The sequence below is a fragment of the Rissa tridactyla genome, chromosome 6 (genome assembly GCF_028500815.1).
Source record: "Rissa tridactyla isolate bRisTri1 chromosome 6, bRisTri1.patW.cur.20221130, whole genome shotgun sequence".
Classification (NCBI taxonomy): domain Eukaryota; kingdom Metazoa; phylum Chordata; class Aves; order Charadriiformes; family Laridae; genus Rissa; species Rissa tridactyla.
Window position 1 is genome coordinate 52,365,637 of NC_071471.1, and position 11,043 is coordinate 52,376,679.

The 11,043-nt window shown below is 40.6% G+C and overlaps 1 protein-coding gene across 1 annotated transcript; it reads left to right on the forward strand.

Annotated features, from left to right (window-relative positions):
* The first annotated feature begins 879 nt into the window (after positions 1-879).
* On the forward strand, positions 880-8,971 carry NPY4R2 (neuropeptide Y receptor Y4-2). Its single transcript, XM_054206734.1, has 2 exons — positions 880-969; positions 7,722-8,971. The coding sequence occupies exon 2, from the start codon at positions 7,838-7,840 to the stop codon at positions 8,969-8,971; it is 1,134 nt and encodes a 377-aa protein (XP_054062709.1). The 5' UTR covers positions 880-969; positions 7,722-7,837.
* Positions 8,972-11,043: the final 2,072 nt, after the last annotated feature.

The following is an 11,043-nucleotide window of genomic DNA, read 5'->3' on the forward strand; positions in this document are numbered from 1 at the left end:
TACTTATTTTGATGCTGAAATGTTTGATTTCTGTTGCCATACTACATGAGTACAGATGAAAACATATCTTTTCCTACTTCCACACTTTTAGAAGGGCCCCAGAATAGCATTAACCAAGGGACTACTTAAGTAGTTGACCATAGCTTAAAACCCACTTTAAGTAAAGACTGACATGAGTCTTGGAAATACTCTGTTTGTGTATTTTCCCAATGCAAGAAAAAAAATTGCAACTCTGATTTTTGCCTTGTTTTTTCCCAAGAAAGGCCTAGGAAAAATAATTGAAAACGGAACTTAGGCAAATCCTTCTTTTCCTCTACTTTCAACTTTCTCAGTGCTCTTACCTTTCTGAGTTCTTTGCATGAGTAACAGTGTCCCTCTTCCCCTTTCACAATTTAAGGACTTGTAGCCTGTATTCCTCTAAAATAAGACTTCATTATCAATCTGTGATGGAACAGAAAAATCGAGAAAACTGATACTGGAAACCTTTTCATACGTATGAGGCAAAATGCTCTTTGAACCCTAAAGAAATCTTGCCTCAGCAAAGAGAACAGGATTAGGCTCCGTTCTTGTGTTTTGTCCCTTTGCTTTAGTGCGCTTCCACTCGAGTAGACACTTGCGTGCAGCATGGGTGCATGCCGTGCTTCAGATAGCTTCAGAGCTCTTTCCTGAAGTTGCTATTCCTCTCAAGCATCTGTAGAATTTCTGTATTTATGTAACAGCAGAGGGAGCCAGAAGTTCGAAGTCGAACCATAACCACAAGGCAGAATTCATTGGCCAAGCTGAAGGGAGGGAGGGAATGAGGGGGAGAGAGAAAGAGATGCCATCCAAATTACCTACAGAAACAGTGAGGAGAGCTTCTCTTCTGGATTGCTAAGACACAGAGGACCTTACTTTGCTGCTACAACATTCCTTCTTTCTTCCAAGATAGAAATGTGCAGCAAGAGCAGGGATTTTCTCAATCAGTAACAGGTAAGAATTTTCTAAATTATCTATTTCAGACTGATAAGAGCTCAGATCTCTTTATTGAAATGATCACTTTTTATTGTAAAAATGTATTCAACTTTCACTTGTGTGACTAACAGCTGATGCCATCATTGCTGATTCCCTTTCTGCTCAAAGCTTCCTCTGCTTTGGATAATGACTGATTTCTGATCAGAAAACATTAAGTAAGGATTCACCTGAAACTTTGTGTAAGATCTGAGGCAAGAGTTGTGTATGAGAAACTTTTAAGGGAGAGTTACTGAGTAGTGGCTAAATTAATATAATTTAAAGAAACAAGTTTTAGAAGAGCTTAAGAATACGGATTACAAACAGTTCAGCTTTGATTATTCATTTAGTTAAGTGTTAGGGTAAACAGGAGATAATGGAAAGCATTCAATTAGCCCTCAAAGTCTAAAATTGATCTACTGATATTGACAGGGACATGAAATTTAAATTCAAGAGAAGCCGTGGACTGAAAGGCTTTGTGCGTTTTCAGTTCCTAAAAGTAAAGAGTTCTTGCACCATCCTTCATTTCCATGAAAATAATGTAGATTTCTTTATGGTTTTAGAACAATACAGAAACAAGGGCAGAAATATTAAGTTAACTTGATCCAAAGTCCACTATAATCAATGCACTCTGAATCCAGTCACAAGGCAAGGAAAACAGTAATAAATACTTTGTTCTCTTTGTATGCTTTTTAAGCTTTTGTCCATCTCTGTCAAGAGAGAGACTTGTCTACTTCTCTAGACCTGTACAGCGCAAAGCACAAGAGGACCTGGTCTCAATTAGTTTTTCAATACCACCATAATAAACATTAATGTAATTATTAATGGTAATAATTTAGCAAGAAGGGTTATAAAAAGAAGGGAGGCCTTTGCTGTTTACCATTCAGCTTTGATTAAGGTTGTGCAAACAATGACTTTTATCAGTCAGCGCCTGAACCAAAACATTAAACGTATAGTTTTGAAAGACTGGATGTTCTTGAGGGAAAGAAGGCATTTTCAGATAAAAAAAACAACAACAGTGATTTTGGTATGAATGGAACATTTTTTTTTCATTAGAAGCAAAATAATCATAATCAATTTCTGAGCTTTTCACTAGCAAACCAAAGGGCTTGAACCACTGTACAGGAGATGATGATACCAAAGCTGGTATTTAACCTAATGGAGTCCAATATCTATCTGGGTTCTCCCTCCTCCATCTGACTCAGAGAAAGCATTTGAAGGGACATCTTTCAGCTTCATGAAACGTTCACGGAGTATGGGTACACTGAACCAGCGTTTTCCACCAAAGTAGGTGACTATGTTTGACAAATAGATCCAGTCCGACTTGTCATGAAAGGCCCAACCCTTGTATCTACTGAGCAGAGCTTTGCAACCTTTCAGGGTGCAAAAGGGAGGTGGAAGCTTCTTGAGAGTTCTTTGGGGTTCAGGTGTGCTCCTTGCCACCTTGTGGTGTGACAGAAAGCCTTCCTGGTTACCACTGGCCACTGGAAAACACTTACCTCCTGGTTCCCAAGACTCAGTCCTCACCCAACCCATGCAGTTTCTGGCAGTAGACATCACGTCAGTCTCCAGATATCCTAACTGGCTGTCTGCTAAGGTGCCCATTACAATGATTTATGGATTCCCCACCTCCTTTGGTAAAGATCACCTTTGTAAAAATATCATTTTTTTTTTTTTTCCTCTTAGGTACATGACGTCACAATGGCCTTTACTCTTAAAAAAATCAGGGACTAACTACCATTTCTCCAGTCTGCTGAGCTCCTAGTCACATTTTGCCTTTGTGAGTTGGGTGTGTGTCTTTGGAAAGGCTGTTATGAATTTAAACAGAAAATAAAAAGTTGGAGTAGGCGCTTTTGCAAACCTTCTCTGATTTCTGCAGGATAGAGAAGGTTAACTCATAGTATAAGTTCATACCCTCTGAAAGGTTTCCTTCTGAAAAGGTGTAAATGTGAGAGGAGGGAAAACATTCACTTGGTATTTATACCATCTCCCAATGTTACAGACTTGTATCATTAATACACACAACTCATTCTATACGCTGATTATGCAGGTTTTAGAAGTTTTTATTTCAATGACCTAAGATAGTTGCTCCCAATATTTTTGCAACACAGAGTTAAACAAAGATGAACCCACCATTAAATTTCATGGTACCAAATCCCTTATGGATTTAACATTGCTGTGGGATGTCTGCGCATACTCGGTGGCAGGTTTCCTCTTCCAGATAAGTGTTGCCTTCCTGGGAACCTGTAATGATTGATAGCCAAATGATTTTTAACCTTTCTCTAGGATGCAAGGCTAAACAGGGCGGATCTATTTAACTGAGATAACATCACTGTGAGCAAAAAGGGGATATCACTGTTAGTCAGTCACCACCATCTCAATACCTGCAATGTGAATTTCAGAGTTCTGTTAAACTTTTCCACTGCTCCTTTGTTTCTAGTTTATAAGAGGCAGACGATAGCTGCTTTAATCCAGATAATTGCCATAACTCTTTAAATAAATAATACAATCGCTTCATGTCTTTAGGAATCACTTCTCTCAGGAAGTCTTATGGACTGAAAGCAACAAACACGGCTTGAGCAACTGGTTAAGTTCTGAGCCAGATAAGCAATTTCCTGTGAGTACCAGATCATGAAGCCAAACACTGCAAACATTTATTTTCTTCAACTTTTGTCTGATGTGGATGTTGATCCACACTGCCCATCACAACTATGGAGACTGGTTTTTGATTACAGGGATCGAGATTAGCTTTGCAAGAATGACCTAGCTTTTCCCAGAGAGCATAGCATCAGCTGTAGTCCATTGCTTTTTCATGCCTCTAGGAAAAGTTTTTATTAGGGTTTTCATGGGATGTCTTCAAGCCCAGAAGTCTCTCAAAACAGCAGCAATGCATTAACTGCTTGGGGCCACTTATTTTCTAGCAGTATCCCTGGAACCCACTAAGGGTTTAATTTCCTTCCTTGCCCCTGGGAGTTCTGCAGAATTCCCTTTCCTTTGAGGATTTTTTCCAGGAAATACAGGATAGCCCCCTGGGGCAAGGCTTTCAAGCTGGCTAGTGATGGTTTCCTTTTTTGAGGCAACCTGAGTGACATTTATTAGTTTAGAAGGCTGTGTTGTTCAGCAAGACAAACCCTTCAAACCTTGCCGGCCCTCCTTCCTTCTTTCCAACACAGATGGCAGAGAGATGAATGTCTATAAAAGATTTAAGTGGTGAATGTAACTTATGCTAAGATTAAATCTGAAAGTTCCTTCTCTTTTTCCTTCTGTATCCTGTTAATTTGCTGCAGACTTTCGTGAGACTCTCTTTTTAGGGAAACTATCTCATGCTGCATCAGTTAGAGAAGAAAACCCTTCCTTTTGGGCATGTTAGCTTTTGTTACTGACCTCTTTCCTGAAGTTCATTAAGGGTTCTGAACAGGATTACTCTTTCCTCTTTAAAAACAAACAAGCAAACAAAACCCAATCCAACTTTTCCCCCACTCCATCAGCAAACTGATTTAGGAGGTATGCTTCTTACTCCGACAAGCTAAATATGTATTGCTTCACTTTCTGGAAACAAAAGCTGGGGTTTTTAACCCATGAATTTTTTGCTATATTTTACTGGGTAATTGACAAACCTTCAATACAGTGAGGGGACTAACACCCTTTTCTCCAGTGCATTGGTGATTCAGTATATTAGCTAACTTCTGGTTCAAATATCTAAGCAGAATGTGTACATCACACTTACAACTGGCTCTTAATTTAGACTAAACTGAATGGCAGCCAAACACCTTCAGATAACACAGCATTTGGCAGTGCCTGACCTTGAGAATCTGCCATCCAAGGATACCATAAAAGGCTACATAAGGTCACTGCAACATTTATTTTTCTATTTTTCTAGAACTGCTTTTTACACTATAGTTGCAGCAATAAGAGATACAGAAAACTATGGACCTAGGTGATTTAGGCTCTGACTTTTCCTAAGACATCAGGTCAGCAGGCAGTTTTAGGTACTGCATAGTGCACCGCAGGTTCTCTTGAGACACTGGCCAACTCATGTCTCACCTGCCTCTCTCAGTCCCCTTATCTGTGATGAGGGTGACAATTCCTCATTTACCTCTGGGCCGTACCATGAGAAGGAAAACCCAGGAAGTGCTTGACAGTCACCTTGGGGGAGACACCATGGAATGCAAGGTGTTAAAAGAAAGGGAGCTCCTAACCCAACAAAACGTACTGCGAAGCCTCCAGAGACGCTCTTTATCCTCACCACGTTTCCATCTGTGACACTCACAGCCATGCTCTGCCCCTGGCATTCCTCTTGGGAATGTGCTTCTTAGAGCTGTGGGATCTGACTTCTGCTTTTCGGGTGGCTCCACTACTTTCTCTTTGTACTTCAACATTATTAGATCTCCTCACTGACGCCTCAGCATGTCCAAAAGTGTCTGGGACCCTTGAGAGAGCTTACTCTGTGGGGCACAGATGTTTGTAATAACTCAGCACACATTTTTCAAGCAACAAAAGAGAACCATGTGTTTGTTGTCGAGGATACTGTAGCTAAGGACACTAGGCTGGTACTCTAGTAAAAAGCTCATCTGTTCATTTACAGCGGAGTCTGTTTGTCCTGTCCAAACGCCAAAACTGAACTCTTTTTACTGATATCACATAATATTGCAGGCTGATGATCCCTTTGCTCTGTTTCACATGCAGTAACTCCACTGGCCAGCAGTCATTCAAAGCTAATGGAGTGGTTGATGGTTTTTTATTCTATATCCATTTTAACGCTGAAAGACTCTTCCCTGCACCAGCCCTCCCCATATGTGACTGTGCAATCCACACATCATCATTGCCTCTTCTTTTAGTTCCAGAAAATATATCAATCAGTTCACACGAGTTGAGCAACACCACAAAAGTGAGTGAGCAGAGAGAGTCATATCTATGCCCACAGTTTGGAAAGTTTCCTTTGCCCTCTTTAATGAAGATTTAAACTACAGAGGAAATGAGAGAACAAGAGAAAGAAAATGTTACTATATTTTACTCCTGTGACTGTTTAACTATCTCAGATAATAGATACAGATAGATATAGATAAGACTGTACTGATTTTTGCTAATCAAGCAGAACAACAATCCCAAACCACCTTTTCATTTACTATACACTATTGCTTCTGTTAGTTCCTGAAAGGCAACATCTCAAGAAGCATACAATACAATTCATAAGGAGAAAGACAAGGCAAACAAAAAGTTGTAGCACAGTGGATGCTTTTTTGTACAGTACTGGTTACTTCTGTGCATACAGTTGTTCAGCAGTAAATGCTACTCAAAGTGATAAGCTCACTATACCATTTTATTTATGTATCCATATCACTTATTTTTCTGAAGCTCCTAAGTTTTTCACAAGTCCACAAACTTGTTTGAGTGGCGTTTTATTGCTGAGGAGAGGGTCACACAATGGGTAAATAGTGTCGTTCCCCAAGCATTTATTTACTTTTCACTTTACAAGCCTTTGTACAGCATGTAACTGCCTCCGGCCTGAGGAGAACTCCCAGCAGAGTCAGATTTTTTTTCTTTGATTCCTGAACATAGAGGATTTGGACTCCAGACCTGGGATCATAAAGCAGGCTTTGTTATGGGAGGATCACAAGAGCCTCCAAGGAGCCACTCCAGGTAGTCCAAGCAATCCTATGGCTGAGATTTCCAAAAGCATGCAGCCTCAATTAACTGTGGGTTGGGCTCCCTGAGACCCCACTGAAAAGCCCAGCTCAGGGTTTGCAGCAGTGGCTAAGAAGCAGACCCATCTGCCTGTGCAAAAGCAGTATCCACGAGATAGCACATACTAATACAACACTTGAATTCTCTTGGTTAAAAAAAAGCAAAGTTATGCTGAGGAAGAATCAGTAATAAGCTGCTTATAAGGAAGTAAGAGAGATTGCCAAAATCACCCACTCTTAAGGCCAAAATCCAGAGACTGGACTATATTTCCGATAAAACCTGTTATGGCCACACTGGGCACCCAGGGGGAGACATCAATGTCTCATGGGTGCCAGAGTTCACCCAGAAAGGGGAAGCAGGGAATTTGGACTGCAATTCCCATGACCTATCACAGCTATGTTGAAGCTGAAAAATGTCAAAAGGTTTTTGAATTCTTCTAGATTTTTTCAAAATTATCCCATGTTATCCCTCCTGAGGTTATGAGCCTGAATTTTTGCACAGTAATTGTCTCAAGAAAATGTGGGTTCTGGCTGCAGCCACAAGTGTGTACCAGAGATTAATTTACACAAGATATTTTAGTGTTGGCTTTATGCATCTAATATGTCTTGTTTTTCACATCAATATTCAGCTTGATTGAAGGTAAATGCAGCCCCACAATGTGTCTTCTGCTCAGTTTTGTATCAGAACCTTGCAAAACCAGAATTACACACAATTTTTACCCCCAAGCGTGCTTAGATCCAGCTTTCTTGAAGCACCACTGTGTTGTATGAGTGAAATCAAAACACTGCACTGAGTTAAATTATGAAGTTAAGATGTTCTTAAATCCATGGGATAACCTCACAACCAGTAAACAGAGTCACAACTCAAGAGTTGCACAGACTTGGCAAATGGCTTAGCAAATGGTTCCATTTTATGATCTAATAAACTATATAAAAGGGAGCTAAAAAAGATACACAGAATCATTGGTGTTTTCTTCCCTGCCTCCTCCAGTCCACTTTTGACTATTTCTTGTGGCATTACTAAGTGATCTTTTTTCCCTTCCTTTGCAGATATACCCAGATCTTCACAGCCAAAGAGAAGAGTTAAAACAGTTTTTAGGTTCGCCCCAGGAGACACACGTTCTGTTTGACTATCACCGATTTGGATAAACATTTTGGGGTTCAGGATGAATAAGACAAGAGCTGTTAATGACGGTTTTCCTTTCCTGAACAGTAAGAACTGGAGCTCTAATCGAAGCTTCTCTGCGCACATTTCTAATCAGTGCAGGAACATCACTGACCTTACTGTCTTTCTGGCCACCTCTTACAGCTTGGAAACTGTCCTAGGCATTGTGGGAAACATCTGTCTAATTGCTGTCATCGCCAGGCAGAAGGAAAAGGCCAACGTCACCAACATCTTAATTTCCAACTTAATAATTTCAGACTTGTTTATGTGTCTTGTCTGTCTGCCTTTCACCGTTGTTTACACCATGATGGACTACTGGATATTTGGGGAAGTCATGTGCAAAATGACGTCTTTCACTCAGTGCACTTCTGTGACAGTATCAATTCTTTCCCTTGTCCTTATTGCTCTGGAAAGACACCAGCTCATCATAAACCCAACTGGATGGAGGCCAAGTATCTCCCAAGCCTACCTAGGAATTGGAGTAATTTGGATTTTAGCAAGTCTCATGTCCCTGCCCTTTTTGACCACATCCGTCTTGTCTAATGATTTGTATGAGCAGCTCTCACACATAATGAATTTTTCCACTGACAAGGCCATATGCATCGATTCGTGGCCTTCTGAGCAACACAGACTTATCTACACTACCACTTTACTGCTCTTGCAATATTGCATCCCACTGTTCTTCATTATACTTTGCTACCTACGTATCTACTTACGTCTACAGAAAAGAAAGGACATGTTTGAGAAGAGCGAATACAGCAACCGAGCAGTTCAGCTGAGAAGGATAAATATTTTGTTAGCATCAATGGTTGCTGCTTTTGCTGTTTGCTGGCTACCACTGCATGTTTTCAATACTATTGTGGACTGGAATTACAAAATCATTTCACCTTGCCACCACAATCTGATCTTCTCATTGTGCCACCTGGTAGCTATGGCTTCCACCTGTGTCAACCCTGTTATCTATGGTTTCCTAAACAGCAACTTCAAAAAAGAAGTGAAGTCACTGATTCTGAGCTGCCAGCATAGTTCAGTAAATGCATCAACGGAAGAATATGATCATTTACCTTTATCCACCATGCAGACTGAAATCTCCAAGGGCTCACTGATGTTGAACTGCAGACATAATTCTATCTAGCTAGCAGAAAACATTTCAGAGGGGTGCACTGACACCACACACCAGTTATTACCTGTAGGTATCAAAAGCAACTGGTGATGCCATAGCTGGGACGTGAACAGGAACACATTACTGCCTGATTTTTGGAAGAACAGGCAAAGGAAGGTCATAAATGCATACAGTAGCTCCTCTGGTGCACAAGTTGTTCGTGCCGTTGAGATGCTATCGCCACTGGGGAGACTGGGCTGATGTGTACACGACTGCTCTAACAGATCAGTAACTGAGCTGTGGCTGCATGTAGACTGACATGGGGTTCCTCAGCTGAGCTCACACGGCTGTGGTAGAAACCCAGACTTTCAATTGCAGCACTGCAGGCTGCCAAAAGTTGCATTAGAGAAGACTCTCTCAGTTTTTCAGTATTACTAAAACTTTTATGCACAGCTGACACACCGGTGGAACAGATATGTAAATACGTAAATTTTTGTGCTTTACCAACTCTCACAGCCCACTAGGTAATAGCAAACTTTCAGCAGGTCTAGTTCACATCAAACAACTGGGTGCTTGTATGAAACTTCTCAGTCATATAGGCTTGTGAATAGCCATTGCCTCTGCAAGTGGGGACACAGGACAATGACCCTAGTATGTAAAGAAGACAGTTACATATTGAGGGATGATGGCAAATGAAAGTGTTTGTCAGTGGATGAAACTCTTAAAAGGCATTGAGATCAAGCTGAGCACTATTTTTAAGCAAATGAAAAACAGTTGTAGATCTACACAGAAACTAGCCTGGTTGACTTTTTAATTCCTGCTGCTGTCAGTCACAAAGCTCTGCAATGCTAGAGCTGCATGCCATGATGGTACAAGGCGGTTGGATTACTGCAGTTGTTCAAGGTCTTGGTAGCAAGATGTCACTTCTGCTTCAGCAGCTTCTTGGCATCTCATTCAGAAGGTCAGAATGGGCATGAAAACATGATTATAGAAACCATGTCAGAATGGGTATGCTCCCAAAGAAATAAGGATATGCATGGATGCTTTCAGTTTCCCATTAAACTAAAACCAGATGTCAGATACCAGTCCCACTTATTGGCATCATCAACAGAGAAGGAGCTGAAATTCCAACTAATAAGGAGAAGGCCAGTGAAAATACACAAGTGGCATCCAGATCAGGTGGAGACACGTACCTTGAAGCCAAGATACATGTAAATACGTAGTATTGTCTGTTGCTCTACTAAAGTGAGGATCATGCTTTTTCACATCTATAGTATTTTTAAGCTTTGTCCACAAAACATACAAACCATAAACTCATTTTAACCTCTGGAGCCAGAGACATTGCTCAGTGACTACTGAGGAACCAAGAAGCAGATATGTCCAAGCAGCCCATACCGAGGAACGGATTAAAAAAAAAAACAAGGCAGCAAGCCTAAAAAGGAGACCAAGCAGGTCGATGCTAAAGAAATATGGAAATATTCTGATCTGAGTTGTTAAATTAACATTTGCAGAAGATTGGACTAGGTGACCACCTGAGGTAATTTCCAACCTGAATTATGCTATGATAAACAGGCGCTACTCATTGTAGTCAACTGGTTTGCACTGAGTTAAAGCTATCCAACCTATAGTTATGGAGACAGCTAGAAGCTCTCTGATTAGATAGATGGGAAAATAATTGAGGAAAAAATTCTTCCCGTGCTGTGGTCTGACAATAGGGATATCGGACAGAGTATCTGAAAGCAAGAGCAAAACCTTACACTGTAAGGTAGCAAGAGCTATCAACAAGTATGAGATCATATCCTCAGCTGGCAGAAATGAGCTGGGTGCACAGAAACTGGTGGCAAAACTTCAAGTTTGGACTTGAATTCTTGGGTGCAGAAATTTGAAATTTGCTACTGTAACTGAAAACAGAGCTGATACAACCATGCGATGCTGAGTAGTACAAAATACAGTAATTCCTCCTCATCAACTTGATTTATAGCAAAACTGTGTTGTATTATTAGAGGACTTAAGTACTGCTTAAGCTTTGTAGTGTTTTTGCATTTAGGTTCAATGTCATCCAAGTAGCCTTGAGTAATTTTGCCTGTTTCCTGCATTTGTTATAA

Coding starts and splice junctions, on each gene's coding strand:
- NPY4R2 (XM_054206734.1), top strand. CDS start 7,838: ATGAATAAGACAAGAGCTGTTAATGACGGTTTTCCTTTCCTGAACAGT.